The following is a 20,185-nucleotide window of genomic DNA, read 5'->3' on the forward strand; positions in this document are numbered from 1 at the left end:
AGGAGGAAACAGCCACATCCTATCCAGTGCCCACAGACGCCCCAGCACTCTTACCCCATGTCCCCTCAGTGCTGGAGGTGCACCAGTTTGCCCAGGAGGCGGTGGTGGCCGACGCCTGGCTCACGGCCCAGGAGCCCATCCTGCAGAGCGCGGAGCTGGGCAGCAGCGTGGACGAGGTGGAACAGCTCATCCGGCGGCATGAGGCCTTCCGCAAGGCAGCCGCAGCCTGGGAAGAGAGGTTCAGCTCCCTGCGGCGCCTGACCACGGTGAGCACCCCACATCAGGCCCAGGGCCCTTCTCCCAGAGTCCCCTTTCTGTCCCTCCCTAGCAGACACACACACACACACACACACACACACACACACACACACACACACACACACCAGTACTCAGGGCTCCGTGCTCAAGGCCCTGCTAAGTGATCTCACCCCACCGTTCAGCCAGGAGAAGGGGAGGCGGGGCACTGGGCCAGGATTGTCCTGGGGTCAGGGACTGATCAGGACAAAGAGCCCGTCCGGGTCAAGGTGGAGGTAGGGGCATTAAGGAATAAGGAAATGGGGCTCAGAAAGGAATTTAGGACCAGAGAAATAGAGGAAGGGAAGGTGCTTGCCTAGTACATAACCACCCAGTGTGGTCCCCTGGTTGGTGAAAAAGAGGAATCTGGGTCTGGAGTGATAGTGAGTAAGTAAGCAGTAAGATGCTTGCCTTGTACGTGGTCAAGCTGAGTTCAATCCCTGGCACTCCAAAGGGTTCCCCGAGCTTCTTGACAGGAGTGATCCCTGAGCACAGAGCCAGGAGCAAGTCCTTTTTTTTTTTTCTCTTTTTGGGTCACACCCGGTGATGCTCAGGGATTACTCCTGGCTCTGCACTCAGGAATTACTCCTGGCGGTGCTCAGGGGACCATATGGGATGCTGGGAACCGAACCTGGGTTGGCCACATGCAAGGCAAACACCCTACCCACTGTGCTATCACTCCAGCTTCCGCCAGGAGTAAGTCTTGAACACCAGTGGGTAATGGCCCAAAAGGTGAATGAAAAGAAGAGAAAAAAAAAAGAAAAGAAAAGAAGAGAAGAGAAAAGAAAAGAAAAGAAAAGAAAAGAAAAGAAAAGAAAAGAAAAGAAAAGAAAGGAATCTTGGGGCTGGAGCGATAGCACAGAGGGGAGAGTGTTTGCCTTGCACGTGGCTGACCCGGGTTTGATTCCCAGCATCCCATATGGTCCCCCGAGCACCACCAGGAGTGATTTCTGAGTGCATGAGCCAGAAGTAAACCCTGTGCATCACCAGGTGTGACCCAAAAACAAACAAACAAACAAACAAAAAGAATCTAGTGGTCCAGGATGAAGTTTAGTGGTAGAGCACTTGGCTTGCATGGGTGAGGCCCTGCGTTTAATCCCTGCCACTGAAGGAAAAAGACAAGAAGAAAGAAAAAGATGAGGCCCAGAGCGATGGTGTAGGGTGAAGATGCTTGCCTGCCTTGCACGCCACTGATGAACACGCAGCTAGGAGTGATTCCTGAGTACCGCTGGGTGTGGCCCAAATACAGAAAGATAAAAATAGGCGCCGAGAGCTAGTGCATCGGGTAGGGCTCTTGCCTTGCATGCGTTCCTGGGTTCCATCCCCACATCCCATATGGTTCCCTGAGCCCTGCCAGCACTGATCTCTGAGCACAGAGCCAGAAAGGAGTAAGCCCTGAGCATCGCTGGGGGTGGCCCCCAGGCCTTAAAATATAGATAAAAATGAAAAATTGAACAGAGCTTTTCTTGCAAAGAGAAAGCAGTGATGAAGCTAGTTCTTAAGGATAACTAGGCATTTGCCAGAGGAGATAGAACGTAAGCTCCTAGCAGAGAGTAGGTGTGGGCGCAAAGCCATCAGCGGGAGGTTCCATCCCCGGCACCCCATATGGTCCCTCCTGTTAGAGCCAGGAGTGATCCCTGAGTACCACCGGGTGTGCCCTGCACCCCCCCCCCAAAAAAAAAAGCCTGATCGTCCTTGCTTCTTCCCCATAGTGAGGGGCTGAGGCAGACAAGCTAGACCCCTGAGCCTCGTCTCGCCAGGCCCCTAACCCTGACTCTGCACCTCCCACCAGATCGAGAAACTCAAGGCCGAGCAGAGTAAGCAGCCGCCCACCCCGCTGCTGGGGCGCAAGTTCTTTGGGGACCCTGCAGAGCTGGCGGCCAAGGCGGCGCCCCTGCTCAGGCCGGGCGGCTATGAGAGGGGCTTGGAGCCCCTGGCCCGCCGGGCCTCCGACACGCTGTCGGCCGAGGTGCGGACCCGAGTGGGCTACGTGCGCCAGGAGCTGAAGCCCGAGCGCCTCCAGCCGCGCATCGACCGGCTGCCGGAGGTCCCGAGCCGGGTGGAGCCCACGACCCCGCCGCCGCCCGCGGCAGCCGAGGACGCGGCCGAAGCCCCGGGGCCTCCCCCGCCGGCGGTGGCGGTGGTGGAGCACGTCCGGGTGCGGCCGGAGCGCCAGGAGGCGGCGGATCGCGCCGAGGAGCTGCCCAGGAGGCGGCGGCCCGAGCGCCAAGAATCGGTGGATCACCCCGAGGAGACGGCGCGGAGGCGGCGGGCAGAGCGACAAGAGTCGGCGGAGCACGAGGTGGCGCACAGCCTGACGCTGGGCCGCTACGAGCAGATGGAGAGGCGGCGGGAGCGGCGCGAGCGGCGGCTGGAGCGGCAGGAGTCCAGCGAGCAGGAGACGCCTGTCCGAGGGGAGCTGGTCAAGGGGTGAGCGGGGGAGGGGGGGAGTGAGGGAAGCGGGGCTCGGGGTGGGAGAGGAAGCGGCAGGCCCCGGGGAGAGAGTTCAGAACCGGCTCAGAACTGCCCGCGGAGGGCCACACCTCCGTGGTGCCCATTTTGCAGAGGTGCAAACTGAGGCTGAAAGCAGGGCGTAAAGGTGGCCCAGAGAGGCTGTTGTGGAGTCGGGAGAAGAGAAGGGCTTTCCCGCAGGCGCCAGTGCACAGCTGAGCTCTGGCCCAGCGCTAAATCTTTTGGGCGGACCTGGCCAGGCATTTGCGCTCTATGTTCTTGGTTTCACTGCTACGCCAAGGGGGCACTGTCACCTCCCTGTTTGGAGAGAAGAGCCTTTGTCTCAATCACTGCTTGTCAGCAGGGGGCGGAGAGGGGAGCCGCACTCCCCATTTTATGGATGGGCAATGGAGGCACAGAGTGAGCAAGTCCCGCCCACACACACGCGGGATGTCGGGCTGGAATCCCGAGTTCATCAGAGTGTGGTACAGATGGATCCAACCAGCTAGTCCCTGAGGGAGGCCTTTGGTTCACTGCTGCACCCCTATTTGATCTCGCATTTCATGCAGAGCACCCACTCTGCAGACTGCTGTGTGCTGAGATCAGTGGCTGGTGGGGCAACAGGGGGCTCACAGTCCAGGGGGAAATGAGCTCGTCTGGGGCCACAGACGAATCCAAAAGGGTCAGGGCAGAAGGGAGGGTGGCCAGAAAGGCAGCCCCAGGGTGATGAAAGCTGCAAGGCTCAGGCTTGTATGCTGGCTGGGCGCTGTGGAAAGGGAGGGAAGCTCCCACCTCCCGCCCGACAACCACAGTCCAACACTGCTGTGGAAGGCAAACAGATGTCAGAGGCGGGAAGCAGCTGCTGAGCAGGGGTGGGGGGAGCGGGAGAGCTGGGGGATGGACCCGCAGGCTGAGAGGCGGAGCTCCAGGACCTTAGTAGAGAGTGTAGGACTCTTGCCTTGCGCTCAGCTGACCCAGGGTTCAATCCCCCCAACCCCACATCCCATATGGTCCCCTGAGCCCCACCAGGGCGAAGCCCTGAGCACAGAGCCAGAAGCAGCCCCTGAGCACTCTGGGTGTGGCCCCAAAAGACAAACAAAAAGAGGAGTGGAGCTCGGCCAGGCAGCTGCTCTGGTCCCTGGGGAAATCACCCCAATCCCATTGGGTCTTTCTGTCCCCTTCTCCCCCAGGAAGGCCACCCTGGCCGACATTGTGGAGCAGCTGCAAGAAAAAGAGGCAGGTCCCGGTCTCCCTGCTGGGGTAAGTGGAGTCCCTGCGTGGGTTGGAGGTGCACAAGTCAGGGTCCCAGGAAGGCCAGGCCGCCCGCCCCCACCCCAGAGAGATCTTCATGGGAGATGGAGAAGCTCAAGAAAATGTCCCCCTTACAATGAGGCCACCCACGTGTCAGCGTCCCCCTTCACACACCTCCAGATTCTTTCTGTGGACAGCCTGCAACTCCCCTGCTTGTCCACGGCCCTTCTCCCTAATGCCACAGGGATTCCAACAAGATCTAGAAGTCCCAAGGCCAGCGGGGCCCCTGGGGTTCCTGGGGCTGGAGCGATAGTACAGCGCGGGAGGGCATTTGTCTTGCACTTTGCTGACCCAGGTTCAGTCCCCAATACAGCCAGAACTAACTCCTGAGTGCATACCAGGGGTAACCCCTGAGCATTGCCGGGTGTGACCCCAAAGCCAAAAAAGAAAAATAAAGGGTTGGGGTTCCAGCCCCAGGGTCGCCCCCTCCAAAAGAGATCGCCCTAAAGACAGCTGGGGACCCCCGATGACCCCGCACCCGCCCCGGTGGACAGCACCCCTTTCCCCGATCCCTTCACACAGCCGTCGCTGCCTCAGCCTCGCGAGCTTCCCCCCGGCCGCCTACCCAACGGGCTCGAGCCGCTCGAGCGGACGCCCCGGCCCGATCGGCCGCGGGCGCGGGACCGGCCCAAGCCGCGACGGCGGCCGCGGCCCCGCGAGGGCGGGGAGGGCGGGGGCAGCCGGCGCTCGCGCTCCGCCCCGGCCCAGGGCGGCTCCGCCCCCGCGCCGCCGCCGCCGCCCGCGCACACGGTGCAGCACGAGGGCTTCCTGCTGCGCAAGCGCGAGCTCGACGCTAACCGCAAGTCGTCCAACCGGTGAGCGAGTGGGCGGGGCCCAGGGCTTCGTGTCCAATCAATGGGTCTGCGCTGCGGAGCAGGGGGTGGGACTACAGATGGACGACGCCCAATCCGTGGCGGGGCCAGGCGAAGGGGACGGGCTGGGGGCAGAGAAGGGCGGGGCTTAAGTGCGAGCATTCCAGAAGCTCAAGAGTTGCTGGCTGCTTGACGTTTTACATGCGAGCTGAAACGCACGAACTTGTTCCGAACGTGAACAATCGGGACCCAGTCTCGTAGCAACCACCCTCGGGGTTGACTAAAGCTAAAAGCAAACTGGATGTGAAGTCTAGAGGAATTCGATGATTTGTGAGGTGGAGCCTGGCAAGGAAAGCCAGTCAGTCCATTGGTGGGATGGGATCCCTTTGCATGTCTGAAAGTGGGGGTGGACCTAAAACGGGGGGGAGCTGCCTGTCGGTATCCCAGCAGGGGCCGAAAGTGCAAGTGTCTGCACTTGCTCAATCCGTTTTGTCCAGCTTGGAATCAGAGGAGCCGCAGGGCCGTCTCTAAAAGCAAGCACTGGCCTCTCTCAGGTGTTGAGGCCAGCGTGGGAATGAGCCCGGACACCTTGATGTATTTTGCTCATGAGAAATGCCTTCCTGTGGGGCCAAAGCATTAGTACAGTGTTAGCCTAGTGCTTGCCTAGCAGGTGGCCAAGCCAAGTTCTATTCCCGGCATCCCAGATGGCGCCCCGACCACTACCAGAAGTAATTTCCCCCAGTGCAGAGCTAGAAGTAACCCCGGAGCACAGCCGGGTGGGACCTCTTGGACTGAGACTCTGGGGAGACAAGAACTCGATCCTGACAGACTATCTATTCTTGGGTGGGAGCGGATGGGGGGGCATTGCTGGGGTGTGGGGGAGTAGGAGGACGTGGAGGCGGAGGTGGGGAAGGACCATGCATAAGCTGGAGGCTTTTGGGGAACTGCCTGTCCTCAGGAAATTCAGCATGGAAGGGGATCAGAAAGGGCCAGCCCCGTCAGAGGCCCAGTCTGAGCTAAGGCTTATACTCAGGAGACTCCATCCTCACTTGGGGACAGCCCTGCGGAAGCCTATCTGCTTTGCCAAAGCAGGGCAGAGACCCCCAGTGGGAGGCAGGCTGGAGGGTGGCGGTGAACAGCAGCAAAAGGAGTTGCATGGTTCTCTCCTGAGTCTCTCACCCTCCCGTGGCCTCAGGTCGTGGGTGAGCCTGTACTGCGTTCTCAGCAAGGGGGAGCTGGGCTTCTACAAGGATGCCAAGGGCCCGGCCTCTGGGGGCACACACGGCGGGGAGCCTTTGCTCAGCCTGCACAAGGCCACCAGCGAGGTGGCTAGTGACTACAAGAAAAAGAAGCACGTCTTCAAACTCCAGTGAGTGCCCTCCCCCCGCCCCACCCCCCGGGGAAGCGGGGAGGGATCCAAGGCACACTGCCCTCTTCCTGTGGCCTGCTAGGGGATGGGGGGGGGCCAGGCCCGGCCCAGGACTCCCCCGACCCAGTCCTTTATTCCCTTTCCTACAGGACCCAGGATGGCAGTGAATTTTTGCTCCAGGCTAAGGATGAGGTGAGATGTACTTCAGGGACCACCGGGCTGGCTGGCCTCTGGGTGCAGTGGTCCAGTGACAGCCCAGAGGGAATCGAGTCCCAATCCTCATTGCGGGAGATGAGAAAGCAAAGGCAGAGGGTGTTGGACAGCCAGTGAGCCTCAGGACAAAGGCTAGCCGCACTGTCTCAGCCTCTCAGAGAGACAGGAAATGGGAGCTTGCATATCTTAAAATATGGGGATGAGAGTCTAGCAGGTAGGGCTTGCATGTGGCCAACTTGGGTTCGATCCCCAGCATCCCATACAGTACCCCGAGTACCGCCAGGAATAATTCCTGAGTGCAGAACCAAGAGTAACCCCTGAGCACCACAGGGTATGACCCCCCAAAAAAAGCCAAAAATAAAAATATGGGGATGAGGGGGACCTGAGTAGTGCCTGAGTACCTCTGGGTGTGCCCAGAAACCAACAAAATTAAATAAATTTATAAAAATAAAATGGAGGGGCTGGAGTGATAGCACAGCAGATAGAGCGTTTGCCTTGCACACGGCCGACCAGGGTTCGATTCCCAGCATCCCATATGGTCCCCCAAGCACTGCCATGAGTAATTCCTGAGTGCAAAGCCAGGAGTAACCCCTGGGCAGCATCAGATGTGGCCCCCAAACCAAACACCCCTCCCCAAAAAAGAGGAAACTGAAATTCTGGGCAGATCCTCTGATTCTAGAATCATCTATTATCAAATAGGGACCTGGTGATGTGGGGAGAGGGACCAGAGGTACAGCTCCAGGGGCTGATGCTACCAGTGCGAAATTTAAAAAAAGAAAGAAAGAAACGAAAGAAAAGAAAAAGAAAGAAAAGCCAAATAAAAACAGACTCTGTTCTACTCTTTCTTCCAGGAGGAGATGAACGGCTGGCTGGAGGCGGTGGCCGCCTCGGTGGGGGAGCACGCCGAGATTGCACGTTGGGGACAGCAGACACTACCCACCACCTCCTCCACTGATGAGGGGAACCCCAAGCGGGAAGCTGGGGAGCGCCGGGCCAGCGGGCGCCGGAAGTGACCAACCCTAACCCAGAGGGTCCTCTCCACACTGTGGGCACAAAGACACTTTTTCTTCCGTAGGGGCGGGAGCCCCTAGACACACCAACACTGCGGGCGCGCCATGACGGGCACTGGAAAGGAGGGGACTTCTCCTGCACCCTGAAAGTGGTGGGGGGACTGCTACCCCTATAGCCATATCTCGGCCCCTTCCCGCTCGCCACCCCCACCCCAGGTGCTGGGGCTCCATTATTTTTATGCAATAACTGAGCTTGGGGGAGGGGGGCGGGTCAGGGGCCAGTTGAGCCAAGCCCCCTGCCCCAGCCTCAGATCCTGCCCCAAGAAGCTGGGGTGGTGGGAGTGAAAATTCCTGCCCCCCCTCCGCCCTCGGGATGGGCAAGGGGGCGCTGGTGAGGTCCCCTGGACCATCCAGGGTGCTAGGGGGTGGGGAGGGGACGCCCCTTCCCGCCTTTACCTCACTTCCAATGCTGCCTTGATCTCAAGTCTGGGAAGGGGGAGTGAAGGGGCGCGAACCTCCCCACACTCCGTCGCCTCAGAGCCATGCGGTTAATTCCTGATTTAGTTTATTTTTGCAAAACGTCGACCTCCTCCTCCCCCGCCCCGCATCAGCGAAGGCTTCTAACGGGAGGGGCGTCAAAGCTCAAAACGGTCTTCCTCTCTTCCCCCCCCCCGCCCCTCCAGCTGTAAATGCCACTTCGTGAGGGGAGGAGCGAGGGGAAGACCCCCTCCCCCGCCCCTGCATGCTTCTGGCTGGAGCACCTCCCCGGGGAGTGGGGGTACAGGGTCGTGGGCAGCCCCCATGGCCGCCTGGAGAAGCCGCTGGGACCCAGCGGTGAGGGGCGGTGTGGCAGGCGCACACTGTACGAACCTACAATAAATCCTTCGGCTTTGACGGTCTTTGCTGGTTTGTTTCGCGTTTCATGGGCTTGCGTCTGGGGTGAGGGGTAAGTGTGGAGAGACCACTGCTGCAGAAAACGGTTACGGTGACCCTCTTGGGGTGAACGAATGGGCCTGAATACGTGCCCCCTCCCCCGCATGACGATGTACCTAGATGCCACTCCTCAAATGATGCCGGAAGGATGGAGAAATGTTTTCCGCTACTCCCCGAAGCGGCAGCCGGGTCCGCCCCGTCCAGGACAGGAAAGGCGGATCTCTTTAAGGAGGCGGGGGATTGATCTGACGGCTGAGCGCTTTGTCCAATTGCCAGCAGCACCGGGGGCCTCCGGCCCAATGAGCGCGCGGCGAGGGCGGGGTCCGGCCGCACACCCGGAAGCGGGTGCAGACCCGCAGGCCGGCTTGCCGAGGGGGCGATGGCCGCGGCTGCGCCGCCCGCCGAGGGGGCCCCTGGACGGGGACCTCCCGGGGAAGTGATTCATTTGAACGTGGGAGGCAAGAGGTGAGCGTGAGGAATTCCTGAGGCCCCACCCTCGGGAGCGGGGAGCGGGATGGGAGTATCCACCTGTCTCCCCGGAGATTCCTGTCCATCAAGGCTTGCCCCGCCCCCTGCACCTGGCCGGGCTCCGGGGAAGGGGATTCGCCCGGCCGTAGAGCCCGGGAGCTGCATCGCTCGCCCTCCATCCTCGCGTGGGCTTACTTTCCCCGCCCAGGTTCAGTACCTCTCGCCAGACTCTCACCTGGATTCCAGACTCCTTCTTCTCCAGGTGACCGGGAGAGCGAGTTTGGGGAGGGCCTTGGGAGGCTGGGGGAGGGTCCGGGGAAAGACTGCGCACCTACACGACCCGTGCGCACCCCCCGACCGACCCGGGCTATCACGATCCCTCCTCACAGCCTTCTGAGCGGGCGCATCTCGACTCTGAAAGATGAGACCGGAGCCGTGAGTTGAAAGCCCAGAGCTTGAACAAGGGGGTGGCCGGTTTGGATGGACGAAACTCCCCCTCCCCGCTCCCTGCTTTTGTACCCCATTCACCACCTTCCGCAACCCTCCGCAGATCTTCATCGACAGGGATCCCACCGCCTTCGCCCCCATCCTCAACTTCCTGCGCACCAAAGAGTTGGACCCCAGGTTGGCATGGAGGATGAGGGGGTGCCCCCTACTGTCTTCATCCCTTGTCTCTTGCCCCTTCCCTGTCCACTCCGCCAGGACCCCTCCCTGGGACGTTCTGTTCTGCTCCCTTTCAGAACCTTGATCAGGTTTGACTTCTGTAGCCCAGAATTCCCCTCCACATGTCTGCCCCACCGCGCCATGGCTCCTTAGAATGCTCATTTGTGCAGTTTTGCAAAGGTTCTTCCCAGAATCCTCAGCAATGCCCATTTCCCAGACCCTGACCTCGGTCATTTCTACTGCCTAGGGGTGTCCACAGTTCCAGCCTCCTCCACGAAGCCCAGTTCTATGGGCTCACTCCGTTGGGTAAGTGGGGGTCCCAGTTAGCATCCTCTGGGTAGGAAAGCCAGTGTTGCTTTGTCTTAGCCCCCTCTCCTTAGAGAAGATTGGGTTCCGGGCCAGAGCGATAGTACAGCTTGTAGGGCATCTGCCTTGCACTGGGCCAATTAGGGTTCGATCCCCAGCATCCCATATGGTCCCCTGAATCCCGCCAGGAGTGATCCCTAAATGCAGAGCCAGAAGTAAGTCCTGAACATTGCTGGGTGTACCCCACTCCCCAGGAAAAAGAAGAAGAAGAAAAAGAAGCTTGAGTTAGTGCTAAGGGCAATGGGGTTTGGTCCTGGGTCTAAACGGAGTAGCAGTATGGGGAAGACAAAGCTGGGGAGGCTTTCCCCAAAAGCCCCCATCGGCCCCAGGCTGCTCCAAGTCCTTCTGTCGCAGTTCGTCGTCTGCAGTTGCGGGAAGAGCTGGATCGATCCTCCTGTGGAAACGTCCTCTTCAACGGTTACCTGCCTCCACCAGGTGGGCACCACATAGAGGGGTGAAGAACGCTAGGAATTGTAGTTCTATATGGAGGCAACCCAGAATCCATGGGAAGGAGTTAGAAATAGGGTCCCCGCCCCCTCCCCAGCACTGCTAGGAGATTCCTAAGCGCAGAATCAGAAGTAATCTCTGAGAATCGCTGTGTGTGACCCAAAATGGCAAAGAAAGAAATGGGACTATGTAAGTGTCTTGGAGGCGCAGAAGCCTGCCCGTAGCCTGGTGGGAATTGTAGTTCAGATTGAATTTCTCTGGGAGGAGTCTCTTGTAGAGAAAGACAAAAAGGGAGTAGAAGAAGGCATGGAGAAAGGACAGTGAGTGTATTTTCCCAACCACAATCAACCTCTGCTGCCTTCATGGATTTTGCCAAATAAAAATAAAAATAGCTACAATATTTTTTTTTTCATTTTTTTCACCTTTGTTGTTGTTGTTTTTGTTTTTTCTTTTTGGGTCACATGTGGTGATGCATAGGGATTACTCCTGGCGGTGCTCAGGGGACCATATGGGATGCTGGGAATCCAACCCGGGTTGGCCACGTGCAAGGCAAATGCCCTACCCGTTGTACTATCATTTTAGCCCAGATCTTTGTTGTTTTGATGTACTAAGGTCCAGAGGGGGTGATACAGGCAGGCCCTCCACCACTGAGCCGCGTCCCTGAGCCCTATGCTATAATTTCCTTAGCTTTGCCTTGTTTTAAAAAGATGAAAAGAAAAAAATAAAGATGAATTTTAGGCTGGAGCAATAATATAGCAGGTAGGGTGTTTTCCTTGCATGTGGCTGACCCAGGTTCAATCTCCGCACCCATATGGTATCCGGAGCATTGCCAGGAGTAAACCCTGAACACAGAGCCCTGAACGTTGCCAGGTATGGCCCCAAAACAAAAATCACTTGAAAAACTAAATAAAGATAATTTTTAGTGCTGGAGCTGTAGTACAGCAGAGAGGGCACGTACCTTACATATGGCCGACCGGGGTTTTATCCCCAGCATTGCATAAGGTCCCCTGAGCACTGCCAGGAGTGACCCCAGGGAGCCCGACACTGATCGTCTCCACTCCTTCTCCCTGTTTCAGTGTTTCCAGTGAAGCGGCGAAACCGGCACAGTCTGGTGGGACCCCAGCAGCCTGGGGGCCGCCCCGCCCCCGTCCGACGGAGCAACACCATGCCCCCCAACCTGGGCAATGCCGGGCTGCTGGGCCGCATGCTGGACGAGAAGGTCCCGCCTTCCCCTCCAGGTAGGGCTCTGGCTCCCCAGAGACCCAGGGGGGGGTAGTGGACCCCGAGGCCCCGGCCCTGACTGCCCCCGCCCTGACTGCCCCCGCCTCCCAGGGCTGCCGGAGGAGCCCGGGATGGTGCGTCTGGTGTGTGGCCACCACAACTGGATCGCTGTGGCCTACAGCCAGTTCCTGGTCTGCTATAGGTGAGCGGGGTGCGGGCAGGGGGCTCTGCAGGGGGAGGACACGGCGTGAGGACCCATGGCTCCCCCTGCTTCCCTGCAGGCTGAAGGAGGCCTCGGGCTGGCAGCTGATCTTCTCCAGCCCCCGCCTAGACTGGCCCATCGAGCGGCTGGCCCTCACCGCCCGGGTGCTGGGCGGGGCGCTGGGCGAGCATGACAAGATGGTGGCCGCGGCCACGGGCGGCGAGATCCTGCTGTGGGCCCTGCAGGCCGAAGGCGGTGGCTCCGAGATAGGTACGGTGTCCTGCGTGTTCTAGAACCTTCCGTCCTTTTGAATGCCAGTCCCGCCCATGGCCTTCGAGTGCCTCGCCCCGCTGGAATTCTGGCACCTGCTCAGAGAGTCAGAAAATTATCCCAGGAATGTTGTACAGTTTTCTGACCCCGAAGATTGTGTTTTTGGGGGAACCGGAGAGAGAGTAAAGCAGGTAAGGCGTTTGCCTTCCCCGAGGCTGACCTGGATTCGATCCCCAGCACCCCAGAGGGGCCCCCCAGGAGTGATCCCCAGGGGCAGAGCAGGAGTCAGCCCTGAGCACCACCGAGTGTGGCCCAGAATCAACCCACTTCTATAGCCCTCCGACTCAGAACAGAGGAGTGGCCCACTGAGCACTTCCTGCCCTCTGCAGGAGTCTTCCATCTGGGGGTGCCCGTGGAGGCCCTGTTCTTCGTCGGGAACCAGCTCATCGCCACCAGCCACACGGGGCGCATTGGGGTGTGGAATGCAGTCACCAAGCACTGGCAGGTGAGACCCACCTACTGCCAGGGGAATTCCCCCGACTTCCTGCAGGTCTCCAGGAAGGAGGCTCCTTCCCCCCTGCCCACCCCCTCTCGAGGGAGCCCTGCCACGGGCCGGAGCCTGGGGACTCAGCTGCTAATGACCTCACGGTCATCGGGGAGGCCTTCCTGGAAGAGGGGCCGGGACGAGACTGAGAGGAAGGATGGTGGGCTAGGGGTGCTCCTGGCACGGGAGTCCCACACCCCGAGAGGCTCCCACGCCCCTGCACCCACCAGGGCGAGTCTGCCATGGTGGGAAAGAATCCATGCGTGGCCTTGCTTTCTCCTCCTTGGTGGTGTGTGGGAGAGGCAAGAGGCAGGGAGTCAGCAGAAGTCGGGGGGCCGCAGCACTGGGCCGCTGGTCGGGCAGCCTGTGGAGAGGGCGGCCGAGACCCACCAAGGTGCCTGCAGATGTTCTGTTTGAGTTTTGGGACCACACCTGGCTGTGCTCAGGGGCCATTCCTGGTGGGGCTCAGGGGACGCGGTGGGGTGCCGGGGGGCCAAGCCTGGGGCGCTGGGCGAGCATGACAAGATGGTGAGACACGCACGTGGCAGGTGCCCTCCCTGCTGTACTGTCTCTCTGGGAATATCTTAAACCTTTTCCTCTTACTGGGTTTTGTTTTGACTTGCGGGCCACAATTCTGGGCTCCTGGCTCTGTGCTCAGGAGTGACCCCTGACTCCTTTGGGGAACTGTCAGTGGAGCCACATTCAGAGTTGGGGTCAGGCATGTACAAGGCAAACTCCTTAACCCCTGTACACACTCTCTCTCTCTCTCTCTCTCTCTCTCTCTCTCTCTCTCTCTCTCTCTCTCTCTCTCTCTCTCTCTCTCTCTCTCTCTCTCCCTCAAATTTAAATTTGAGTCCTAAATTTCAGCCATCAAATTTAGCCATAGTTTTTATGCTTTAAAATCTAACTTCATGGAAAATAAAAACCCATTCAACACTCCCTGCTGTTTTTCAGTCTTGATTTAGGACTAGGTCTTTTCTTTCTTTCTTCATTTCTTTTCTTTCTTTTTCTCTCTGTCTCCCATTTCCTCTCTTTTCTTCCTTTCCTCTTTCCTTGCCTCCCTTACTCCCTCCCTCCCTTCCTTCCTTTCTTCCTTCCTTCCCTCCTTCCTTCTCTTCTTTCCTCTCCTTCCTTCCTTCCTTCCTTCCTTCCTTCCTTCCTTCCTTCCTTCCTTCCTTCCTTCCTTCCTTCCTTCCTTCCTTTTTTCCTTCCTTCTTTCCTTTTTTTCCCTATCCTATCTCTTCCCTTCCAGTTTTGGGGTCAGGGGTTTCTCCTGGTAGTTCTCAGGGGACCATGTGGGTCCACCTTCTGCAAGGCCAGTGCCCTGCCCCCTGAACTATCTCGCTGGCCCTAGCCACTTTCAGAGACAGCTTGGGAGAGACCTGGTGTGTGTGGGATGGGAGAGCTATGGGCCGTTCCGGGCCGGGTTCTGGAGTGGGGAGGAGAGGGCTGGCCTGCAGGACACCGCGGAGGCACGACCACGCACTGTCCTGTGGCTCCAGGTCCAGGAGGTCCAGCCCATCACCAGCTACGATGCAGCCGGATCCTTCCTCCTCCTTGGCTGCAACAACGGCTCCATCTACTATGTGGGTGAGCGCTGACCTCTGGTGCCCCTAAGCCCCCGAGGGTCTGGGCAGGGTGCCCCCTCAAGGCCTGAACAAACCTCTGTCCCCTCCTATGACCCCCAGATGTGCAGAAATTCCCCCTGCGCATGAAGGACAACGACCTCCTGGTCAGTGAGCTCTACCGGGACCCAGCCGAGGACGGGGTCACAGCTCTCAGCGTCTACCTCACCCCCAAGACCAGTAAGCCATGGCCAGCGTGGCCAGCTTCCGTCCACCACTGTCCCCCAGCCAGCCCCAGTCCACCTCTGTCCCCCAGCCAGCCCCAGTCCACCACTGTCCCTCTGCCATGGCCTGCGGGATGGATGCAGAGAAGGGTCAGGACCTCTCATAAAGCCATTCAAGAAACACTCCAGGAGTGCACTTTTTTTTTAAATGGGTTTTGTTGGTTTGTGGGCCACACCTGGTGATGCTCAGGGGTTACCCCTGGCTCTGCACTGAGGAATCACTCCTGGTGGGGCTCGGGGGACCATATGGGATGCCGGGATCCAACCCATATTGGCCATGTTGCAAGACAAACACCCTCCCCACTGTACTACCACTCTGGCCTCTTTATCTTTTTGAATGAAGAAAGTTTTATTAAGAGAACAGAACGAAAGGGGAAGCATCCAGAAGCCTCCCATGGAATGAAGGGTGTCTCTTCATTTCCTCTTTTACTGTTTTTTAGTTTTTGGCTGCGGGACACACCCACCGCTGCTCAGAACTTACTCCTGGCTCTGCACTCAAGGATCGCTCCTGGCAGGGCTTGGGGGACCCTGTGGGGTTCCAGGGATTGAACCTGGGTTGGCTGCATGCAAGGCAAGCGCCCTACTGCTGTGCTATTGCTCCAGCACCCCTGAAGGAGCTTTTGCCCAAGGGCTCTCTGAACCTCTCTGCTGGCTGAGAGTGCCAGCCTCCTGCCCAGAGGCAGAGATGGAAAAGAAATGCAAAGATGAATAAAGTGGGGGCAGTGCTTGGGCAGTGCACTGTGCTATCACTCCAGCCCCTGGAGCTTTCTTTCAATGGTGAGGATTTTCTGAGCTATTCTTTTTTGTCTTTGTTCTTTGGCAGATATTTGAATATATATATATATATATATATACATATATATATATATATATATAACTGTATCACTGTCATCCCATTGTTCATCAATTTGCTGGAGCGGGCACCAGTAACGTCTCCATTGTGAGACTTGATGTTACTGTTTTTGGCATATAGAATATACCATGGGTGGCTTGCCAGGCTCTGCTGTGCGGGTGGAATACTCTCAGTAGCTTGCCGGGCTCTCCGAGAGGGACAGAGGAGTCAAACTGGGGTTGGCTGCATGCAAGCCAAACGTCCTACCCCTGTGCTATCACTCCAGTTTATATATATATATATATATATATATATATATATATATATATATATATATATGTAACAATAGGTCTCATTCCCCCGACCCTGAAGGAGCCTCCAATTGTTGGGAAAGATGAGTAAGCAGAGGCTGCTAAAATCTCAGGGCTGGGAGGAACAGAGACATTATTACTGGTGCCCACTCGAATAAATCAACAAACAATGGGATGACAGTGATAATTGTTTTTGGGTGGGGGGAGTGGTTAGTTTTATGTGGTGGGGGGTGGAGTCACTGTCATTGATGCTAAAATCAAACTGAAGCCCAAGCGTTTATTCCAGCCTGCCCCAGCCCCTGGCCTTACTCTTGACTGTTCCTTGATTTGGGGGGGCAGGGGGCCATACCCTGCAATGCTCAGGGGGCCCCCCTAGCAGTGCTGGGGGACCATGTGGAGTGAACCCAGGCCTCCTGCCAGCAGAACCTGCACCTGCACCCCCCAGCACCCTCTCCCTGAAATGTCCTTATTGTCCTCTTGTTGCCCACCCACCCCTGTGACCCCAGCTGACCTCCCTGTGTGACCCCAGCTCCCCCCATCTCTGTGGCCCCTACAAGGTGACAGTGGGAACTGGATTGAGATTGCCTATGGCACCAGCTCTGGGGGCGTCCGGGTCATAGTGCAGCACCCCGAGACCGTGGGCTCAGGCCCGAAGCTCTTCCAGACCTTCACAGTGCACCGAAGTCCCGTCACCAAGATCATGCTGTCGGAGAAGCACCTCATCTCAGGTGGCTCTGGGGGCACCTGCGTCCCTGTCCCCACGGTGGCGGGGGCAGTGTATGGAGGAGCCGGTCTCCCGGGGCCGTGGCCTGAAGGAGCCCAGCCCAAGGATCAGCCCGGGGAGCACTCAGCAATCCAGAACCTGCATTTATTGGGCACCAAGTGTGTACCCAATGCAGGGGCCGCAGTGGCAGGGAGGGCCCTTGATGGGGCAGTGAATGTTTGCAGCCGGAAATCAGTCCCGGGCAGGGATGGCAGCTCTGGAGAGGGGTTGGAGAGAGAGCACAGCCAGGAGGGGGTTTTCTTCGCAGGCAGCCAACCCGGGTTCAATCCCTGGCACCCTGTAGGATGTCCTAAGAGCAGAGTCATGAATGATCCCTGAATACAGAGCCAGGAGTTAAGTCCTGAGCACTGCGGGGCATGGACCCCCACCAGCTCAAAAATAACCTATGGAGAAGAAGGGGTCACGGGGAGGCGAGGAGTGGGACCTGGGGAGGTGTCCCTGGAAAGCAGGGCCAGCAGAGCGGCTGTGAGGGGACGCGGGGCCGCTCAGGAGGAAACAGACCAGGTGGGCGGGTCTTGGAGCGGGAAGGGAAGCGGAGCGGCTGCTGGGATGCTGGGGTGGGGGGTGCCTGGGGCTAGGAGGACGTCCTGGGCCTGAGGGGCGGGGGGGACAGTGGAGGCTGAGGCAGCAGGACCGACCACCAACCTGGCCCTGCCCGCAGTCTGCGCCGACAACAACCACGTGCGCACGTGGTCCGTGACGCGCTTCCGCGGCATGATCTCCACGCAGCCCGGCTCCACCCCGCTCGCCTCCTTCAAGATCCTGGCCCTGGAGTCCGCCGACGGCCAGGGCGGCTGCAGCGCGGGCAATGACATCGGTACGTGCACTGTGCCCCCGGACCCCTCCTGACCCCGAGACGCCCCCACCCCCGACCCTGGCTGACCTTCATTTACCCCCAGCTGGTCCCACCAACCCCCATTAAATGTTGCACCCCCTGTGAGCCCCGTGGACAACCCCCCTTCACACACACATACACACACATACACACACACACCACACACCACACACACACACACACACACACACACACACACACACACACACACCACGGGGCCTGAACCCGTCTACCTGCTTCCGGGACCAATCCTGTGCGAGGTGCAGTGGGGAAGGAGGTGCTGGGATCCCGCTGACCCGACTCTCCTGCCCCTCTCGGACCTGGCCAGGCCCCTACGGTGACAGAGAGGACCAGCAGGTTTTCATCCAGAAGGTGGTGCCCAGCGCCAGCCAGCTCTTCGTGCGGCTCTCCTCCACTGGGCAGCGGTGAGGCCAAGGGCCGCGGGGGACAGGCGGAGGGTGAGACAGGGGCGGGGGACGGGCAGAGGGTGAGACAGGGGCGGGGGACAGGCAGAGGGTGAGAGCGCCGGGAGCCCAGAGGTGCTTGTACTGTGTGAAGAGGCCTGGAGGGCTCCCTGGCTTTCCTGGGGAGCACTGACCCCACCAGGTGGGTGGAGGCCATCGGCTGGACCCCAGGCAGGAGGTGTGGGTGGGCCTGGGGCATCTGGCCTGAGGGACATCTTCCCTGAGATGCGTCTGGGATGTCAGGGTGGGCATGCAGGAGGCAGCAGCCGCCCCAGGGAGCCAGGGGTGCTCACAGGGGGTGCTCCCGGGGTGCCCACAGGGAGTCCTTAGGAGGTGCTCCTGGAGTGCCCACAGAGTGTGTTCAGATGCTGCTCCTGGGGTGTCCACAGCGGGTGCTAACAGGTGCCCCCGGGGTGCCTGCAGGGGGTGCTCAGGGGATGCCCACAGGGTGTGTTCAGGGGGTGCTCCGGGGTGCCCACAGGGTGTGCTCCGTGCGCTCTGTGGACGGCTCCCCGACCACCGCCTTCACCGTGCTGGAGTGTGAGGCCTCCCGCCGGGTGGGCTCCCGGCCCCGCCGCTACCTGCTCACCGGCCAGGCCAACGGCAGCTTGGCCATGTGGGACCTGACCACCGCCATGGACGGCCTTGGCCAGGCCCCAGGTACGGCTGCCCTGGCCCTGGCGCTCTGCCGCTTCTGCACTGCCCTGGCAATGCCCGACTAACACGTTCCTCCTGTCCCGACCCGCCATCCTGGTGCTCGACCCTTGACCCTTGCCTGACCCTTCTCTTGTCCCCTGGTCCCCAGCCGGAGGCCTGACGGAGGAGGAGCTGATGGAGCAGCTGGAGCAGTATGAGCTCACCCCACTGGCTGCCTCGCGGGGCGCCTTCCCCAGCTCCTCGCCCCACGCCTCCCTCTCCAGGTAGTCTCGGCCTCTGTGTGCAGGGAGGGGAGGGCAGAGCAGGGGACCCCTCGCCCCCAGGTGACTGGTACTGATTCTGCACTGCACCCCCCCAGTCTCCACTCAGCCTCCAGCAGCCCCTCCCTGTGCGGGCGCCGAGGGAGCCCCAGCACCCCCCAAGCTGAGGCCCGGCGTCGGGGAGCAGGCAGCTTTGTGGAGCGTTGCCAGGAGCTGGTGCGGGGCGCCCCCGAGCCCCGACGGCCACCCACACCTGCTCCCAAGCCCCACGCGGCACCCCCCAAGGTGAAGCTCAACGAAACATCCTTCTGAACACCGCCTCCGCCGTGCCTCTGGATACACAGGTCCCAGGGGGACTCGCGTGCCTCCCCTCCTCCTGGCAGCGCTCTGGGTTCAGGGCCAGGGCCTCCACGGAGTGGTCACTGTTACTAAAACCCCACTGCCCCCCCCTTCAGAGCCAAAGTCATGCCCTCACCTAATAAAGTTCTCACTGCCAGTTACCCCGTTGCGTTCTCGGAGGGCCTGGGTATCCCCGGAGATAAGGTGGGAGAGGTGTGGGGTCCAGCCAGCCTCTGGCTGCACTGTTTAGGAACATCTGCCGTGGAGGTTTAAGAATAGAAGGGGGATGCTTTGGTTTCCAAGCTGACTTCAGGCATTTGGTTCTGTCTAGGGGCTCAGAGTCTTGTTAGTCACCTCACAAATTCTGGGTTTCCCCTCTGTGATCCACAAGCACTCCAGGTGCACCCTTGGCAACTTTTATTCCCAAGGTGTGCTATGCTATTGCTCCAGCTCCCCCCCCAGCAAAAAAAAAAAATTTAATTGAATCACAGTGAGATACAAAGTTGTTCATGATTGGATTTCAGTCATACAATATTCCAACACCCATCCCTTCACCAGTGTACATTTCTCACCACCAATGTCCCCAGTTTCTCTCCCACCCCCCAGCCTGTCTCTATGGAGGGTACCCCCCTCTCTCTCCCTCCCTCCCGTTCTCTCAGAGAGATCATTCAGTGTCAGTCTCTCTCCTTCAGACTACCTTCGCACATGATACTCCCCAGATCCCTTCATGTAGCAGCAAATAGCATGACTTTTTACCCCAAAATATTTTTTTGTTTTGGCTTTTTGGCTCATTCCCAGCAATACTCAGGGGTTCCTCCTGCGTCTACACTCAGGATTACTCCTGGCCGTGCTGGGGGACCATCTGGGATTCCAGGGATCAAACCCAGGTTTGGCCGCATGCAAGCCAAATGTCCTGCCCACTGTACTATCACTCTGACACCAAAATAGTTTTTATTGGATGAAACTTCCTTCAAAAGGGCTGAGGGGATGGATCAGAGTCATAGTACAGCACGTAGGACACTTTCTTGGCACAGGGCTGACCCAGGTTCAATCCCCAGCACCCCAGATGGGCCCCTAAACCCTGCCAGGAGTGATTCCCTGAACAGAGCTAGAAGAGCCTGAGCACTGCCGGGTGTTGCCAAGAGACAGAGAGAGAGAGAGAGAGAGAGAGAGAGAGAGAGAGAGAGAGAGAGAGAGATATGAGGAGAGAGGAAATACGTGTTCTACATGTTCAAGACAGGATACAGGCTTCCCAAGGGTGGAGAAGGTGGCAAGCAAAG

At 59.0% G+C, this 20,185-nt stretch overlaps 2 protein-coding genes across 4 annotated transcripts in view; both read left to right on the forward strand.

Moving 5' to 3' along the window:
• The window catches only part of SPTBN4 (spectrin beta, non-erythrocytic 4), a 94,752-nt gene extending 86,393 nt beyond the window's left edge, over window positions 1–8,359 (forward strand). For 2 of the 3 annotated variants that reach the window (XM_055145822.1, XM_055145823.1), the window contains 7 exons: window positions 70–266; window positions 2,087–2,724; window positions 3,936–4,005; window positions 4,579–4,871; window positions 6,064–6,237; window positions 6,387–6,429; window positions 7,302–8,359. In XM_055145822.1, the coding sequence (XP_055001797.1) occupies window positions 70–266; window positions 2,087–2,724; window positions 3,936–4,005; window positions 4,579–4,871; window positions 6,064–6,237; window positions 6,387–6,429; window positions 7,302–7,463 (1,577 nt within the window). In that variant the 3' untranslated portion in view covers window positions 7,464–8,359. The remainder of the gene's footprint in view (window positions 1–69; window positions 267–2,086; window positions 2,725–3,935; window positions 4,006–4,578; window positions 4,872–6,063; window positions 6,238–6,386; window positions 6,430–7,301) is intronic. The other variant, XR_008631261.1, reaches the window with a different exon arrangement.
• Window positions 8,360–8,710: 351 nt separating this feature from the next.
• SHKBP1 (SH3KBP1 binding protein 1) lies at window positions 8,711–19,047 on the forward strand. Its single transcript, XM_004620734.2, has 18 exons — window positions 8,711–8,858; window positions 9,070–9,123; window positions 9,251–9,296; window positions 9,412–9,485; window positions 9,772–9,830; window positions 10,245–10,325; window positions 11,414–11,575; window positions 11,670–11,760; window positions 11,840–12,030; window positions 12,420–12,535; window positions 14,077–14,164; window positions 14,263–14,379; window positions 16,124–16,294; window positions 17,012–17,167; window positions 17,514–17,610; window positions 18,131–18,309; window positions 18,455–18,569; window positions 18,665–19,047. Exons 1-18 carry the CDS (start codon window positions 8,773–8,775, stop codon window positions 18,876–18,878), a joined length of 2,097 nt encoding a protein of 698 aa, XP_004620791.2. The 5' UTR covers window positions 8,711–8,772; the 3' UTR covers window positions 18,879–19,047.
• Window positions 19,048–20,185: the final 1,138 nt, after the last annotated feature.

Source organism: Sorex araneus, chromosome 8 (assembly GCF_027595985.1).
Source record: "Sorex araneus isolate mSorAra2 chromosome 8, mSorAra2.pri, whole genome shotgun sequence".
NCBI lineage: Eukaryota > Metazoa > Chordata > Mammalia > Eulipotyphla > Soricidae > Sorex > Sorex araneus.

Excerpts from the sequence above, each read along its gene's own strand:
- SHKBP1 (XM_004620734.2), top strand. The coding sequence starts at position 8,773 with ATGGCCGCGGCTGCGCCGCCCGCCGAGGGGGCCCCTGGACGGGGACCT. Across the intron at positions 9,831-10,244 it reads CTATGGGCTCACTCCGTTGG|TTCGTCGTCTGCAGTTGCGG; the intron begins GTAAGTGGGGGT and ends CTTCTGTCGCAG. Across the intron at positions 18,310-18,454 it reads CGGCCTTGGCCAGGCCCCAG|CCGGAGGCCTGACGGAGGAG; the intron begins GTACGGCTGCCC and ends CCTGGTCCCCAG.